This window comes from Leptonychotes weddellii, chromosome 9 (assembly GCF_054177405.1).
Source record: "Leptonychotes weddellii isolate Sample4059 chromosome 9, ASM5417740v2, whole genome shotgun sequence".
Lineage (NCBI taxonomy): Eukaryota > Metazoa > Chordata > Mammalia > Carnivora > Phocidae > Leptonychotes > Leptonychotes weddellii.
In genome coordinates, this window is record NC_138377.1 from 23,301,445 (window position 1) to 23,320,619 (window position 19,175).

General features: G+C 39.3%; 1 protein-coding gene across 13 annotated transcripts in view; it reads right to left on the reverse strand.

The window, feature by feature from the left end:
- Positions 1–19,175, reverse strand: part of TTLL5 (tubulin tyrosine ligase like 5) — a 254,676-nt gene that overhangs the window by 123,918 nt on the left and 111,583 nt on the right. For 11 of the 13 annotated variants that reach the window (XR_014148340.1, XR_014148339.1, XR_014148337.1 and 8 more), the window contains 2 exons: positions 18,337–18,738; positions 9,891–10,078 (listed from right to left, as the gene is read on the reverse strand). Coding sequence is in view for 9 of the 13 variants with exons in the window: in XM_081830180.1 (XP_081686306.1) it covers positions 9,891–10,078; positions 18,337–18,738 (590 nt within the window). In the remaining 4 variants the exon portion in view is untranslated. The remainder of the gene's footprint in view (positions 1–9,890; positions 10,079–18,336; positions 18,739–19,175) is intronic. The other 2 variants (XM_081830183.1, XM_081830185.1) reach the window with 1 other exon arrangement.

Below are 19,175 nucleotides of genomic sequence, written 5' to 3' on the forward strand. Positions count from 1 at the left end.
ACATTTTTTTCCGAAGAAGATAGCCTTTATGCAACTCTCAAAGGGATCTCTGACTCCGAAAAGGTTAAGAATCACTCAGGATGATATGAAGATCAATTTGTCTAAATCTGCATTCATAATGTCCTCAGAACTACACCAGTATCATCTTGAGAATAATGGTCTCTGTGTCATTCATAGGCAAAGGCTCATCAGAATATGACTAGATCAATCGAGCCTGCCACGGAAACTTTCATTCCCCTGACTGTGGGGCTCTGAGTGATCTGGAATAGGGAAATGCAGTGGCAAGTCCTTCCTGACTTGTTTTAGTGTATGTAGCTAGAACCGAAGGCAGTCCTTGAACAGGAAATACCAGTGGACCAAGATCCACTTCCCTCAAGATAAAAGAAGAGGAAAACCAAAAGTGCCAGATCTGCACTTACTACATCATTTTCATCACTAGAGAATATTAGAGAATATATTCAATCAAGAACATGAAAAAAAAAATCATCCTTAAACAGCTACCTTTTTAACCATTCTTCAAGGGCACTTCCTGAGAATGTATTAAATCATCAGCCACACCAACCAACATGTTTTAAGACAGCTTCAACTCCTGTATCAGTTCCTGGATGCCAATAAAATGAACCTCAAGAAATTTACACTCTGATCACCAAGAGATAGGAGTTATAATGTTAATTAAATTTTAAAAGGGGTTAGGAAAAGCTGGGAATCTCTGTAGTTCCAATTCACCAACACTAAGTTCTCTTGTCATGTATCCCCTCTCTGTTGAACATTGTCATTTACATAACACACATATGCCTATCAACATTCAGTGCTCCAAAATCCAGATTAAGATTTGAGACATTCCTGGGAAACCTTACAAAACAGCCAAATTGCTTGATAGTGTTTCCAATTTATACATTTGGTTTTTATGAGTCAATGAGGGCTGCCACCACCACGATAAATCAATCCACTCTTTCTCCATCTCTGCAGATTAAGAAGGCTGAGTTTTGCCTCCTCAAAGGATCAACTGATTTCACCATAAAATAATCTGATGAAGAGTTCACTCAACAAATACTTATTTACTCAACAAACAACTGATAATCTAGACAAAGCCACATATCTCTCAACCTTTGAGTGGAGAAGCACTTCTTTTTTTTTTTTAAAGATTTTATTTATCTTTTTGAGAGAGGGAGAGAGAGAGATTACGAGCAGGGGAGAAGGGGAGAGGGAGAAGCAGACTCCCCACTGAGCAGGGAGCCCAATGCGGGATTCGATCCCAGGACCCTGGGATCACGACCCGAGCTGAAGGCAGACGCCCAACCGACTGAGCCACCCAGGGGCCCCTGGAGAAGCACTTCTAATCACTAGAACAGCAAGTTCAATAATTCCCCATCTCTCTCCTGCAGGCTCAAGCACTGGCTTGGCTAGCACTCTGCAGCCACATGCAGCTGATGAGAGGTTGGAGTCCTGATTCCCACAGGAGAAGGCAGGAAAAAACACTGAGGGGAAGAGCATGGCACAGACAGACTTGGGTTTGAATCCTGGTTCAGTCACTTGCCATTTATGTGACCTTAGAACAGTCACTTATCCTTCCAGCTTCTGTTTTCTTCATCCATAAAAAATAAGTATCTACATCCTAGGGTTAAAGAAATAATGTCTATAAAGTGCTTAGCACAGTGCCTGGTGCAAAGCAGACATTCAGTTAATGTTGGCTGCTTTATGATGAAGGGCAGGTGCGGTACTGTCAATGAGAAAACATGAAAGAACAAGAGTTTTAAAAAATATAAAAACCAACAAAACACAGAAGAGAAATTCTTCTCAACTTAGCGAAGATGTGATAAGTGCCTACTTAGTGCAAGGGTGCTGTGCTAGGTGATGGATCAGAAAGAAGTGTCATCACACAGATTATAACTCAACATGAAAGAAGAGATGCAAAATCACTATAACAGGTTTACTACACAGAGAAATTAATGAGGGGCTAAAGGAGCATGGAGAGTGGAAAGATGACTTCTGGCTGGGGAGGCAATGAGTTCTTCATTTTTTTATTCAAAAATGTACTGAGTGCATACCATATACCAAAGCTGAAAGAAAAAATGGTGAAAAATGGGTCCCCATCCTCAACCAAGTAACTTACAGTCCAGTAGAATAAGCACATTTACTAAGGCTTACCCATGAGTCAGGTTCTGAGGCAGCATAGGACACTGCCCCCAAAGAGCTCACCGAGGCAGGAGACAGCTATCTGGACACAAGAGAGTGTGATGTGTGAAATGACATGCATCCAAGTGAAGGGGCACCTGCTGGGGAACGCCATGAAAAAGACATGGCTGCCGATTGACCCATGAGCTGGACTGGGCCACACAGAGGCTCTTCAGCCCCTCCTCCCATCCTTGGAATGTGGGTTCCACTTGCCTTTCCCACTCCCAGAGGCTGCTCTAAGGACATGGCCTTGAAATGGTGATGTGTTGAAAACACCTGCACAGTATACATGACTGAGCCCAGTTAGGGGCTCTTTATAAACTTCTAAGATTTGGCAGCAGGTGTGGGGATCCATTCATCTTGTTGCTGCCCAAGACATGCCTCGTATGTAGGTTCCCTTTGCTAGTATGTTTTTTTTTTAAGATTTTATTTATTTATTTGACAGAGAGCACAAGTAGGCAGACTGGCAGACGGACAGAGAGAGGGAGAAGTAGGCTCTCTCCACTGAGCAGGGAGCCCAATGCGGGGCTCAATCCCAGGGCCCTGGGATCATGACTTGAGCCGAAGGCAGACGCTTAACCAACTGAGCCACCCAGGCACCCCCACCCCCGCCTTTGCTAGTATTAAAACTGCCACCTACCAACACTGAGTGGCCTGCCTCTTTCTCTGGTGTCTGCCTGCTTTCTGAGTATAGGGGCCACTTTCAGATTACACCAGGAAAGCTCCCCAGAGGGTTGAGAACCAAACAGCATCTACGTTGAGCCTGGATGGATGCATAAAGTTAGACATGGTGACAGGGGAACATTTCCCATGAGAAGATAGCAAAAACTAAGGTGTGGAGACCAACAAATTCTGGGTGAGTGCACAAAAACATGTGTGATGGGAGAGGCCAGACTAGAGAAGTAGACTGGAGCCAGATTCTAAATAAAGGATTTGAATAACATTTAATAGCTTGGGCTTCACACTGTAGATAACAAAAAGCCCCCTCGAGATTCTTGAGCAAAGGAGTCTTATCACCAGACTTGTGATTCAAAAAGATTCCTTTACAGCAAAGACTAAGGTGGACAGGAGACCGTTGGAGGTAACTGTAGCTGTCCAATTGAGATAGTTAAGGCCTTAAGCAGGACAGTCGATGTGAAAGTGAAACAGGGAAAATATATTTGAGATGTTAGGGAGTCAGAATCAACCAGACTTGGCAACTGTGCCTGGATGTAGAGAGAATGAAGAAGCAAACAGAGACAATGATAAATCAAACGCTCCATACCTAAATCCCGAGGAGAACTGCAGTGTCACCAATATCAAGAGATAAAAGGGAGACGAACAAATAGGTTTTAGATGTCTTAAATATTGTTTTGAATATTTTCAAAATATGTTTAAGATGCGTTGCGTATTTTGGATGCTGATAATACAGTTAGGTGGAAATGTCTGACCGTTGGAAGTCTGGACTTAGCACTCAGCAAAGAGGTTCACACTAAAGATGCGTAAGTGAAAGAAATCCACAAAATAGTACCAGATGGAGCTATGGGAAGAGAACAAGTACCCAAGGGGAAACTGTGTGTTGAAAAAACAGTTGTGTTGCGCTCTGACTTCAGAGCTATGCTGGAGGAGAGCTATGAAGAATGGGAAGAAGCGGAAGCCCAGACATCATCCCACTGTCTTTAATCGGGGAGAGCCTATTGTTGCCAGTTTGATATATTTGAGGTCTATATGCCAGTGGCTTTTAAAAAATGTTGCAAATGGGGCGCCTGGGTGGCTCAGTTGGTTAAGCGACTGCCTTCGGCTCAGGTCATGATCCTGGAGTCCCTGGATCGAGTCCCGCATCGGGCTCCCTGCTCGGCAGGGAGTCTGCTTCTCCCTCTGACCCTCCCCCCTCTCTCATGTGCTCTCTCTCTCTCTCGTTCTCTCTGTCTCAAATAAATAAATAAATAAAATCTTTAAAAAAAAAAATGTTGCAAATGGAATCTAGTCTTCAGGGGAAAGAGGAGGATGAGCTCCCAGGGGAATTGCTAAAGGGTTGAAGAAGCTAAGAAAAGTTTTTCAGGTAGGAGGTGGTCAATAATAGTGCCACATGCTGAGGGAGAATGAGGATTAAAAATAGGTGACCGAAGTTGGCAATTCCAAGGTCACTGGCAACCTCTAAGAGAAAGGTGGACAAAATGGTAAGAGAGAAGGTCAGACTACAAGGGTAACTGTGGAGGGGACAGGGTCAGGGGCACTGGGGCAGCAAGGGCATAATGTTACTTTAAAATCTGGCAGTACAGGGAAGACAAGAATTTGAGGGGGTGGCAGGGTGAAAGAAAGGTTATTTTAGAACGAGAGACCATACGGTAGGCGCTAAGGAACTAAGGAACACGGGGGGCTGAAAGCCTTGAGAGACACAGAAGAGCTAGGAAATTAGATAGAATCAGCTGGGGTGAGGCCCCAGAGCCAGGAGGCACAGGGATCCAGGGGGAGAATTAGTCTCAATACTAAAATTACCCCATTTTACAGAGAAGGAAATCAAGGCACAGGGAGGTTAAGTAACTTCTCCAAGGTCTCACTGACTTAAGAACTACTGTTTTTTTCCATTTATCCGTTTCTGTTTCTAGAAATGGGAAAGAGTAATATATATGATACAAAGAAGTGTAACTTTTTCTACCCAGAAAGAATATAGGACCAAAGGAGCTAGACTTGGAAAACCGCCACCAAATCAGAACATAAATGTACAACAGTTCAAATGTGTCTGGGCATGCTAAGGAGGCAGGAGGAGAGTTCCCAAACATCCAAGCATGGGATAAGCTGGGTGCCATCCGCCTCAGTTCTGGAGAACATTTGTCATCATTTCAGAAATTCAGCTCCCTCTCTGCCAGTTTCACCTTCAAAGTAGAAATTCTGTAAGTAAGACTCACTCAAGGTCCGCCTTGGCAGCTTCTGAAGCAGAAGAAATGATAGAGAATTCCTCCATATGTGAATGAGTGAGAGGAATGAGCAGCTGGTGGAAACCAAACATTCTACACGTGAGCATATACCCTTCTCTAGAACTGCTCTAGAGAAGTACCAGGGTAAGGAGCAAAAAATGAAAGAAATGGAATGGTTTTCTTTTCCACTCTCCATCTATATGAAAAATGTGAGAAGCAGAAAGTGTCTCCTCCCTCCTATGTATCTGTCAGCACATTTCCAGGAGGCCTGGCCACATCCCGGGCACTGGCTGGCTGGGGGAAAGAGACTGACACAGCACATTCGTCCGCCTCGGAGCCCTCGCCTGGGTGGTCTGCTGTTATTCCTTTGATTAAACTCCCAGGCTGGAAGAGCTGGAGCTGCTCCTAATGATAGCAGGGTCCTGAAATCTCACACTCGCCTGCACAGAGAGGGCCGGTGCTCCCTGTGAGTCGCGGCCTCCCACTCCTCACCACAGAGCTGGGCTCCTTGGCCACATTCTTCTGCTCACTAACAACAGTAACCACAAAGGGCAACGTCTGTGCAGAGGGCTGCAGTGGTAACGCACACCTCTCCCGGCACCGAGACAGTGAGACTGAAGCTCGACTCCAGCGCCCTGTCAGCTACCACAGCACGAAAGATGCTCCCAGAAAACCCTGCTTTCAGGGATGCACACGCTGACTTCCAAAGAACCCCCTCCCCAAAGGACAGCCAGCCTCTCGTGTGCCAAGGGGAAACTAAATTTGACCTGCTCTCTGCTCAGCTTTGTAGGGTACTTGTTGAATAACCCCCACTAAGAACATGTATCTCTTTCAAGCATTATTCCGAGCGTCTGCATGCCGGCACGAACACTGCTGAAGTCGCTATTGTGGCCCCTCCGTGTGGCAAGGAAAGTTTGATGTTCTCGTGTTTTGTAGGCCATAAAGAAAGTTAAATCGTAACAGAAGTAGTGAAAGTCATCACAGGCTAAATGAGGTTCTGTTCTTAGCCATAACAATTTAGCCTCTAATGTAAATTCTGGGTACCTCCAAGTTCTACTGTAATGTTTTGGGGTTGTCAGAGTACTTTGCTTCTTTACTTCTGGCTAGCTCCCTGTGCATCTTCACGAGTGAGCAGGAAGGAAACGGGGTGACACTGCCTCACCCTCCAACCCACCCTCCTCCAGCTACCTGAGTGACCAAGCTAAAAGGCAAAGCCAAGTGCATCTCTCAGCCCCCCTCCCTGCCCCCCCGTCATCTATGAGATGAAGATGAGTTCCTTCACAGAGAAAGCTTTCCTTAAATAGCCTATGTCTTCTCTTCCAGCTTCCATCCTAGCTGCTCTCTGCTGATTCCCTATCCTCCAATACCACTAACCAGCCTACTGTTTCCTTACACACATACAGGCTAGCTGTTATCCTGGAACCTGCTCTCACCCTTCTCCTGCCATCCACTTGCCTACATTTCAGATTTAGTTTCGATAGAATCTCTTCCAAGAAGGCTGCTCTGGCCTTCTCACTCCCATACACAGGCTGGGTTAGGTATTACCCCTTTTGATACTTCTGTTATTCCCTAGAAATATCTCTTTCGTGCATATTCCATGCTAGTACTATCATGTGTTTATGTGGCTGTCACCCTTACCAGACTGTGAGTTATTTCATGCCAAGGACTATGTCTTATATCATCCCCATGGCTTAGTACCAAAGCCTGGAACATTCCTAAGAGCTTAATAAAATGTTTTTGAATGAATAAATTAAAAAAACACATTTGAATTAAAAGTTTTAGGAAAAATGCCACTAAAAGCTTTAATGGAGTAAGCAGTTGAAATTATAGACAAAATAAAATGATTCTGCAAAAACGGACCCAAGGATTTCAATTTTTTATACTCATCTTCCAAAACACAAATCATTAAAAAATCTGTGCTCCTTATGTAGTCGCAGGTCTCTTAACACCTTACCCGGAAAAGCAATGTAAAGATACATCAGAGTTTATGGGATATAATGAAAGCAATACTGGGAGGAAATTTGTAGCTTTAAATCCAGTGACAAGAGAGAATGAAAGTAAGTATCCCACTTAAGAGACTGGGAGGAAACAAAATAAAGCTAGCAAAAGCAGAAGGAAGGGAATTAGTAAAGACAAAACAAAACAACCAATTAGAAACATTAAAACAATAGAATGAATAAATTTGGGCGCCTGGGTGGCTCAGTTGGTTAAGCGACTGCCTTCGGCTCAGGTCATGATCCTGGAGTCCTGGGATCGAGTCTCACATCGGGCTCCCTGCTCAGCAGGGAGTCTGCTTCTCCCCCTGACCCTCCCCACTCTCATGCTCTATCTCATTCTCTCTCTCAAATAAATAAATAAAATCTTTAAAAAAAAAAGAACGAATAAATTTATCCAGAACTATCTTACCAAAAAAAGGGAAGCAGGGGAAGGAAACATTAACCCTAATGGATTTAAAAGGAAGGAAGGAAGGAAGGAAGGAAGGAAGGAAGGAAGGAAGGAAGGAAGGAAGGACGGGCAGACACAAACACAAAATAGGAATTGGAAGTCAGGAAATAATCACAGGTATGAGGAATTAAAAAGCATCTGAAGTAATTACTGAACACAAAGCTGCTTCTGATGAAGCCGCCTTGAAGGTTTCACGGCCCAAGTTGAGAGAGAAGGGCAGAGCTGCCCCCACTTTGAGTCTGCACCCCCACTAGCAAACACATGGGCCAGAGCACCTATGAAGCCACTGTAACAGGTTATTATTTACTAGAAGAAGAATAAAAGAATTTTCCAAATTCCAAATTGATGAATTGCTTGCTCTGAGGGGAAGGAGCCAGATAACATACAATTGAACTTTTCAATAACCAAGTTCATTTTGGTTAACACTGCATTTTACCTAAAAACTACTTTTTCAAATCAAATTAGAAATAATTTCTTACTGAAAGCCTTTTATGGCTGAAACACCAATATTTTCCAAATATATGGCATTTAGACTTTACAAAGTAGTTTTTGCATACTATCGTCAGGAGCCTACTGTATTTACCCCATCAACAAACAAAAACCCTGAGGCTGAAAGTTGAGTGAACTGTCCGAGATCACACAGCTGGTCCGTGGTGGCGGAAGACAGATCTACAGATGGCTAGTCCAGCTCGCTTTCCATCACCCCACCCTGCTTATTACATACCACAGCCCCTCCCTCAGTACTGTACCGAGCACCAGCCACCCTTTTACCAGACTCTAAAAGTTAAGACTGACATCTAACGGCAAGTTCAGATCCCTACGTACAGGAGTCTGATGGACTTTTAATTCTCTGGCACTGAAGTTCTCCTTCAACAAGAAAGATGGACTGAAGGAAATGACTTTCCCATTAGGATACAATCACCCTGGAGTCCCACAGGATCAGAATCTTGTCATTTTGCAAGCTTTGCAGCTTACCAAATGACAGAAGCTAAAAATACGTAAAGACTAACATTGGCTATGTTTTTTACTATGACTGCAAAGAAAATTTCCTAATGTCTTGGTGCTTCTAGCTGCTCATTTATAAGCTAGAAACATACACTCTTGTCAGCGACCCAGTGAAAAACGGGTAGCGGATCACTGGCCCTCTCCCTTCTTCACAACCACTTCACATTTCAAAATTCCTTCCTATTCTACCGTGGTCATGACATTCTAGTACCTTCTTCCTATCACTCTATCTGTAAAATTTAACTCGCCCACCCCCCTCAAGTCTCAAAACTGCCCTTGTAAGATATTTTGCTTCCTATTTCAAATCAGGCATCCTCATCTCCCTTCAAACGATTAGGGCTTTGACAAAGAAAATTCATTACAGCCTCACACACTGGGATGAGGCTGAAGTAAAGCTAAAGCTTACTTTTAATTTTGGTTCTAAATTTTATACAGAGAAGCAGGGCACCACCAGGGAGCAGTGTGTTGCCTATTTTTAACACGTGCTCGAAGTAATTTTCAGCTTCACTTTTTTCTAGACTTGATTATCATTACAGAGTTGCGCTAATTAAGACTCTGATGCACCAGAGATATAGCAAAATGTAACTGTGGAGTTAAATTATAATAATTTCTTTGGGGGACTTCAATGCCATTTTGCATAAAGGAAAGGGAGAAGATACGGCTTCTACTTCTAGTTAAATACCATGGGGATGATCAGCAAGGAGGGCAAAAACAATCCCAAAGTTCTTGTGAAAGTTTCATTTAACTTCACTGTGTTGTAAGCTTGTTATTATATCTATAACTTAAGGTCAAAGTTGTGGTATCTACTTCCATCTATCCAGCTTCCCGAATAACCTTGATTATATCCCTTCTTTCAGCCTCAGTTTCCCCCATCTGTAAAATGGGGAGAATGACATGTGTTGACTAAAGGTGTACTGAAATGCTTTACTAGTCAGTAGCCATAAAATGTCCTGAGAGCAAGAGATGAAAGATGTATAGTTAAAAAAAAAAAAAAAAAAAGTAAAAGGTAACGTTACGGCATTCTGGTAAAAAGATTTCTAAGACGAACTCACTGGAAAATTTTACCAAAGAAAGAAGTTATTTTTAAAGATCCTTTAAAAGTCTATTTGACAGCTGAATGTTCAAGTCTGTTTATCCATGAAATAAATATATCAGAGTTGGTAGCGACTTAACTTTGGAATACCTGTAACAGAAGTTTATTTTCTTTAAAGACCAAGAGGAACACTCTCATTCTTTAGCTCACACCAACTAATACTCCTTCAACAAGCATCAGCATACAGGAAATGAGCAGAGGCAGGGAAGGACAGATGACCCTGTCCTTAAGATCCTCGGGACCAAAGAGCTCTTTGGTCCCACAACTGTCCGTACCTGCTGGGTGAGGAGACTGATGTGAGTAGATGGGGAATACTGCCTGGCTGCCTGCTTCTCAGCCAGCCGCTGGAGCTCGGCCGTGACCATGCTTGGGTTATACCGTCGGCTGTACAGAGAACCATCTTCTCCCTCTCTTTGTGGTTTAGCCATTCCCGAGTGTAGCTTGTTCGGATGGCATGAACCTGCTAAAAAAGAGAGAAAAGTTTTTATCCACTTAGGAAAAAAAATCCTAAAAAACTTAGGGTGATGACAGAGAAATCTCAGCCAACAGATACTTTACTGAATCCCAGGGATCTTTGACAACTTGTTACAAGCATTTATTAACATGTTTTTGTTTACTATGAAAGCTTCACGCACACAAAAATTTCATCATATGCAGTGGGTAATAACCACTCGTAGAATTTACTAATTTTAATGAATAAAAAAGTATAGTTTTAAAACTTATTATAATTCTTATTTTTCTTGTAATGAGATTTTACTTGTCAGTAGCCTATGGCATCTACTGTCAAATAAGCCACAATCCGTCTTACCAAGCTCAAAAGGGAAAACAGATAAAAGCAAAACAGTCTAATTAGAAAAACAGCAATAATCTTATATTGATGAAATGACTCATTTTCCTTTCAGATTTAAATGTTCTTCTTCCAACTGTAATATCGGAGAGTTTTTGAGCACTGAAATTATTTAATATAAAATCAAGGTTCATATTTTTTCTATGATGGAAGTCATACATCTCACTGAAAAAAAAAATTTAAAACCCAGAAAATACTATGTTTCCTTTCTGTCTTATTAATGCTTATATAACTGTGATCATTTGGTATATACAATCTGGTGATACTGCTTTAAAAAATCTGTAACTCTTTCATGTTTATTGTGCGATACATAGAAAATTTTATAACAGGTAAGTTATAAATAATACTATAATGAACCAGTGAACTTACTACCCAAATCAAAACCACATTACCAATTAATATGCATCAACTATGTGCTCCTCTTGAGACATCCCTTATTTCCCCTTATCATTCATTCCCTTCCTTTTTAAAAGTATCTTCAATAATGTATTTGTGTGGGTACGCATAAACAAAATACTAGATAATTTTGCTTGGTTTTGAGCTCTACAAAAGTGGTATCTTACTGTAGTAGGTTCCTGAGATTTGTTCTTGTCATTCAATACCATACTTTCAAGATTCATCCTTGCTAAGCATAGCTTAAAATGCATTAATTTATCCGCTGCTTGGTATTCCATTTTGCAAATACACTACAAATTATTTTTCTCTTCCCCCATCAATGGATATTTTAGTTATTTCAAGCTTATTGCTATTATAAACAGTGCAGCCGTGAACACTCTTGAATATCTCCTGGTGCACATGTGCAAGAACCTCTCTTGTGTATAAGCCTAAGAATGGGATTGTTGAATTACAGAGTATGGTAAATCTTCAAATTTATGTCATAATACCAAAGTGGCATTTTTTTACACTCCCACATGCAAAATATGAGAGTTCCTGCTGATCGACATCCCCGACACTTAGTGTTGTCAAGTATCTTAATTTTTCTCACTTCTAAGGGGGTAAAAATCTCATTCTAGTCTCCATTTACATCCACTGCTTAATCATGATGCTGAGCATGTGTTACCTCTTTTCTGATACCACTGATCATTTTTCTATTGGGTTTTTTCTTATTGATTTATGGCAGTTTTGCTTTTGTGTGTCACTGGTTCCATACCATGCGATCTTAAAGATAATCTTGTTTATTTTATCCTAGAAGTTTTTATTAAAGATTTATTTATCTTAGAGAGAAAGAGAGCGTGTGTGCACGCATCCAAGCACGGCAGACAGGGGAGGGAGAGAATCTCACATAGACTCCCTGCTGAGTGCAGAGCCCCATGTGGGGCTCAGTATCATGACCTGGGCCTAAATCAAGAGTCAGATGCTTAACCAACTGAGCCAACCAGATGCCCCTATTTTATCCTAGAAGTTTTAAGTTTTGCATCTGAAATTAATTTTATACATAGTGTAAGTCAGTGACCTCGTTTCATTTTTTTCTCTGTATTATTAACTGATCATCCAAGTACTATGTATTGAGAAACCCCTCCTTTTCCACTATGCACAATGCCATCTTGGATATGTATCAAGGTTCCATCTATCTGTGTGTCTCTAACTTCCTGTTTTTTTCCATTGGTCCATTTGTCTATAACAAATACTACACTGTCTCAGTTATCGTATCATATCATATCTTTTTTTTTGTTCCTCCACTTTTTGTTCTTTCGTAGGTTCTCACTATTCTTGGCCATTTAGAATGGGCTTGTCAAGTGTAACAACAGACCTATTGAGGTTCTGGTTGGAATTGTACTGAATCTAGGGATCAGTGTGATGAGAACCGAAACATTTAGGACACTGACTCTTTCCGTCCATGCATATAAGCTATTTAATCTATTTTATTTAGGTTTTCTCTAATGTCCCTCAAAAAGCCTTATAAAATTTCCTTTCTTTCCTAAATTTATCCCTAAATTTTATTCCTAGATTTATTTTTTTCTTGGTGGTGACTGTTACACAACAATGTGAATGTACGTAGTGCAACTAAACTGTAAACTTAAAAACATAATAAAAAAAGAAATTAAGTATACTTAAAAGAAATATAAAAAAACTTAAAAATAGTTAAAATGGTAAATTTTATATATATTTAACCACACTACAAAAAATTGCTTTGCTGCTAATATACAGAAAAAGCTGATTTTTAATATTGATCTTATGGCCATCTATACTGCTAAAATAATTATTTCTAAAATGTATCTGTAGATTACTTTCAGTTTTCTATGCAGACAATGTATTATCTGCAAATAAATTTTATTTCCTCCTTTTTGATCCTTATGCTTTTAATTTCTTTTGTCTTACTATGCTGGTTCTGGTAAAACATTAAATAGAAGCAATATTGGTGGGCATCCTTTCACGGCTCTTAATGTTAAAAAAAATTCTTTCAGGAGGGGGGTGGGAGGATGGGTTAGCCTGGTGGTGGGTATTGAGGAGGGCACATTCTGCATGGAGCACTGGGTGTTATGCACAAACAATGAATCATGGAACACTTCATCTAAAACTAATGATGTAATGTATGGGGATTAACATAAGAATAAAAAAAAAATTCTTTCAACATTTCCCCATTTACACTGATACCTCATGTAGGATTTTGGCAGATAGCCTTTTTCAGCTCAAGAAGAGTTTCCTTCTCTTCTTATGCTGAGAGCTTTATCATGAATGACTGTGGAATTTTATCAAATTCTTTTTCTGCATCTACTAAGATGAATATGGTTCTTCTCCTTTAGTTTGTTGATGTGGCAAATGTTGTTTATATATTTTCTACTGTTAAGCCCTCCTGTGTTCCTAGGATAAACTTGTTTATGGTGTCCTATCTCTTTCATATGTTGCTAGATTTGGCTGGCTTATACTTTGATTAGAATTTTTGCATTTATGTTCATAAATGAAGCTGGTCTCTAATTTCCCTCATACTATCCTCAACTGGTTTTGTTATTAAGATTAAACTAGGTGTTCAAAATGAGATGAGTATCGTTTCTTTTCCCATTCTCGAGAAGAGTTTAAGATTGGAATTATCTGCCCTTTGAAAGATTGTTAGAACTTACTTATAAAATTATCTGGGCCTCAAATTTTGTGAGATTTTTAACTATTGTTTCAATTATCTTAATACAGGACTGTTGAGGCTTTCATCTTCTTGAGTGAATTTTATGTAAGTTATACTTTTGTATTTGTCCATTTTGTAAGTTTTCAATTTTATTGGAAAAAAACGGTTAACAATTCTTTTTGTCACCTATGCAAAATTTGTATGTTCTATAGGTTTTCCATCCCCAACCCCATATTATTACTCCATGTCTTCTCTCTTCTTGATCAGTCTCACCAGAGGTTTGTCCATCTTATTAGGGTTTTCAAAGAACTTTTGGTTTTGATATTCCCTAGTGTACTTTATTTCTGAATTCGCTGATTTTTCTGCCCTTATCCTTATTCTTTTTATTTAGATTTATGATGTTTTGTTTCTATAATGTCTGAAATTAAATACTTAGAAATTAATCTTCAGCCTTTCTTCCTTTCAAATGAAAGTTTTTAAGGCAGTAAATTTCCCTCCACATACTGCCTTTCATTGCTCTCCATAAACTTGGACCCACAGTTGTCCCATTATCATTCCATTCTAATACTTTTACATTTATTTCCATTATGATTTCTTCTTTGACTCTTTTTATTTTATTTTTTTTTAGGTTTTAATTTAAATTCCAGTGAGTTAACATACATTGTAATATTAGTTTCAGGTATACAATATAGTGATTCAACACCTCCATACAACACCCAGTATTTGACTCTTTTCAATCCTGAAATTCATGAGGATTTGTTATATGCTATAACTTTTTGTTATTGTCATTCAATTTAATTGCAGTGTAGACAGAGAATGTGCCTGTATGATGCCAATTCTGTGAAAATTGTCTTATTTTATGATGTAGGACATGACTGGTTTTATGAATATATTATGAATGCTCAAGAATGTGTTTTCTCTAATTATTGGGTACACAGTTCTATGTATGACCAACTGATAAAGCTTACCAACTTGTTCAAATCCTCTTTATCTTTGCTGACTTAAAACAATCTCCTTAGTCTATTAGTACCTGATAGATGTATGTAGAAATCTCCCACTAAGACAGTGGATTTATAGACTCCTCATGTACTTGTATCAATCTTTGTTTTATATATTTGGAGGTTATTTTTATTAGATGCACTTAGAACTGTTTTATCTTTCTGCCGAACTAAACCTTTACCTTTTGTCTTATGTAATTACTGTCTGTATCTGTAAGAAAATTTTATATCTTAAAGTCTATTTTAGCATATGTTAATATAGCTATGCCATGTTCCTTCTGGTTGGTATTTACATGGCATTTCTTTCTTTATCCTTTTACTTTCAACCACTCCTTGTTCTTCTCTTTAGGAGTATCTCTCGCTGGTTAACAGCACACAGTTGGATTTTTTTAAAAATTCAACCTGACACTCTTCTAACAAGTTCAACCCATTTATATTTATTTTATTCTTGACATTGGGACTTGGTTTGCTATCTTTTAAGTTTCATTTCTCTTGCTTTTTCTAAGCTTCCTGCTCAATCCATTTTTCTTCTTCCCAAAGATTTAGAATTTCCACATTTTTACTCTTTTGGTGGGGACCTTTGAAATTTCATACTGTGTATTTATCTTTAAAAAGTCTGAAGTTAAGGGGCGCATCGGTGGCTCAGCTGGTTAAGCGACTGCCTTCAGCTCAGATCACGACCCTGGAGTCCCAGGATCGAGTCCCGCATTGGGCTCCCTGCTCAGCAGGGAGTCTGCTTCTCCTTCTGACCCTCCTCCCTCTCATGCCCTCTGTCTCTCATTCTCTCTCTCCCAAATAAATAAATAAAATCTTAAAAAAAAAAAAGTCTGAAGTTAAATCATATCCTACTCTCACTCTCCAACTATTCAATAACCACAGAAAAATTAAACTCAAATTACTTGCAGGCTATTATTGTCACTATACTGTTGTCTACTACTGTTTAAGCCGTTCAGAATGTGTTCTCTGACTGCCATGGAAATAAGCGAAATAGACAATTACAAGAAGTAGAGAATGCCAACTATCTGAAAATTAAACAATATACTTATAAACAATCCATGGGTCAAAGGATAAATCACAACAGAAATTTAAAAATATTTTTGAACTGACTAGCTCCTTTTGTTCCCTATCCCTCTCTGGAAAAAGTGTGAAAAATGAAGGTTTTTTAAAGAAAGTTTTGATTAACACAGGGTATTGGAGACATTGATCTTACTGAATTTCTCTCAAATGGGACAAAACAGTTCAAACCAGAACATTATTATTATTACTATCAATCTTAGAAGATTAAATCACAAGAATAACCACTCAGAATTAGCACACACATACATGCCCATATTCATAGTTATGACTTATTAAGGTATACATTTAATATCTCTGATTCAAGCTGCATATTATAATATTCATTTCATTTGAAATCAGATACTAAGAAATATAAATTGACTATTTACAAAACATAGCTTAGCTGTAACTCATCGTAATATGGATATTACTAAACTGTTTAAAAACTTGACCAATGGTAAGGTATTTACCAAACTAATCTACAGATTCAACACAATCCTATCCAAATCCCATCTGCCTATTTCTGCAGAAACTGACAAGCTCATCCTAAAGTTCATATGAAAATGCAAGGGATCCAGAATAGTCTAAACAATATGGAAAAAAGGAACGAAATTGGAAGAATCACTCTTGGTGACTTCAAAACCTACTACAATTCTACAATACTCAAGACAGTGTGGTACTGGCATAAGGCTAAACATATCTGTCGATCAGTGGAACAGAAATGAGACTCCAGAATAAACCCTTACATTTATGATTAAAGGATTTTTGACAAGAATGCCAAGACAATTCAACAGGGAAATAATACTCTGTTTCAACAAATGGTGCTGGGACAACTGAATATACACATGCAAAACAATGAAGTTAGACCCTTATGCCACATCCTACGCAAAATGGATAAAAAATTCAAAATGGATAGAAGACCTAAATGAAAGAGCCTAAACTATAAAATTCTTAGAAAAAAACATGCATATAAATTTTTGTTACCTTGGATTAGGCAATAATTTTTCAGGTATGATACCAAAAACATAAGCGCAAAATAAAAACAGATAAATTGGATGTCATCAAAATTAAAAGCTTTTGTGCTTCAAAAACATGAAATGATGACCAACGGAAGGGGAGAAAATATTTCAAAATCATGTATCTGACAAGGGACTTGCATCCAGACTACATAAAGAACATAACAATAAAAAATAAATATTTCAATTTAAAAATAGGCAAAGGATTTGAATAGATATTTATCCAAAGAAGGCATACTGATGGCCAAAAAGCACATGAAAAGATGTTCAACATCATTAGTCATCAGGGAAATGCAAATGATAACCACAAAAATGAGACACTACTTCCAAACCACTAGAATAAGTAAAATCAGAAAGACAGATAATACTAAGTGTTGGCTGGCAAGGATGTGGAGAAACTGGAACCTTCATGCATTGCTGGAAGCAAAATGATGTAGTCACTTTGAAAACAGTTTGGAAGTTACTCAAAAAAAAAAAAAAAAAAGGCATGAAGCTACCATATGACCCAGTGATTCCACTCCTATGTATACACCCAAGAGAAATGAGAACATTGGTCCACACAAAAACTTGTACACAAACATTAATAGCAGCAATATTCATAATAGCCCCAAAGTGAAAACAATCCAGATGTCCATCAACTGATAAATGGATAAGCAAAGTATGGTATATCCATCCAAAGAATACTCTTCAGCCATACAAAGGAATGAAATACTGACACATGCTACAACATAAATGGCCCCCCCCCTTTTTTTTAAGATTTTATTTATTTATTTATTTGAAAGAGAGAGAATGAGAGAGAGAGAGAGCACATGGGGGGGGGGTCAGAGGGAGAAGCAGACTCCCCGCTGAGCAGGGAGCCTGATGTGGGACTTGATCCCGGGACTCCAGTATCATGACCTGAGCCGAAGGCAGTCGCTTAATCAACTGAGCCACCCAGGCGCCCCAACATAAATGACCCCTAAAGACATTGGGCTAAGTGAAATAAGTCATTCACAAAACGCCACTAGTTGTATGATTCCACTTACATAAAATGTCCAGAATAGGCAAATCTACAGAGACAGAAAGTAGTTTAGTGGTTGCCAGGGCTGGGGGAAGGAGGAAACAGTGACTACAAACAGGTATGGGGTTTCTTCGGGCATAAAGAAAATGTTCTAAAATAAGAGATAGTGGTGTTGGTTGCACAACTACGTGAATATACTAAAAACCACTGAACTGCACACTTTAAAGTGGTGAATTTCACAGTATATGAATTGTATCTCCACAAAACTGTTATTAAAAATGGGGGAAAAAAAACTTCACTGATAATATGGGTCTAAATACTTCATTTAAAGTTAGATACCTTATTTTAAGAATTCTTTGGTTATTTATTCAGGTCATACTTGACTCTAAATACACTGAAAAATAACTATTTGGATCAGAAAGAATGTATATAGCACACTTGTAGGTCTATGATGATCTGTGATGGAAAATCTCCTGACGAGACTGTAAGCTCCTACTAAATAGAATGGTCTCATTCATCCTTTATCCAGCATCTCAAAGAAGCCCTGATTCATTCTGTATTAATGGATGAATGCTACTGGACCAAATGCAAGACTCTTCCTCAGTCTCATCAGAACAATGCATGTGTCCCTTTACCTTTCAAAAGAAAGGGCAAAATGGAAGAGATGGCATTCTTTTTTTTTTTTCTTTTATGAGGGCCGGGGAGAAGCTGACATTGTAGGCTGCCTTTCATTTTCTCACACTCACCTGCCTTTGCTGAAGAGGGACGAGACAGTTTCTGGCTATAGATGTGGGCAGCCCTTTGGAAAGAGGAAAAAGGGCCACTGGTGTAACTGCCTGATCGACAGCGCGGCAGACCAGCAGGGCTCGGTGCGTTCTGTGTCCCAGGATGTATGAAGGGAGAGGCACTGTCAGGGGCTGTGCTCAGTAAACCTGCTGGCTGGTGAGACATGCTGGGGATAGCTGGAGGAATCTGAGAGAAAGGAGAATGGTGGCCAGGCCCTGATGAGAGGTCAGAGGTTGTAATAATAGATGACAAGTGGGTACTGGGAATTTTCTGCAGAAGAGTAACAACAGGACCAGAGAAAGAAGCGGAGGAAGAATTTGTATAGACTAATTTAGCCTCTTTGTCTGCTGAAGTGGTAAATCCTATTAAAACAAAAACAAACAAAATAAAACAAAACAAAGCAGATCATTTTAGGAAAAACTGACATATAATCTCTATAAAACATGAAGTAAACATTTTTAAACATTGAAATAATGTTAGCACGAAACAGAAATCATGAAAGACAGAGACTTTAATGAGTGTTCATCATGAACTTAACGAATCATGCCTATCAAGACAACCTGGCAACAGAAACAGTTTATTTGTAGTCCTAGAATTTCTAAAAGCTGGAGTTGAGACTACCTCCATCAACCAGAGCAGGCATTTTACAAATGTGAGGGCGTTAGGACAAAAGTTTCTGGTAGTGACAGCTAACTGCTCTCCCTCTGCTTTTCACCCTTCTGGGGGGGAGAAAAAGTGCTCAGAAATTTCTAAATATTAAGAAAATGAAAAATTCCTCAGAAGGAAAATAGATTATCAG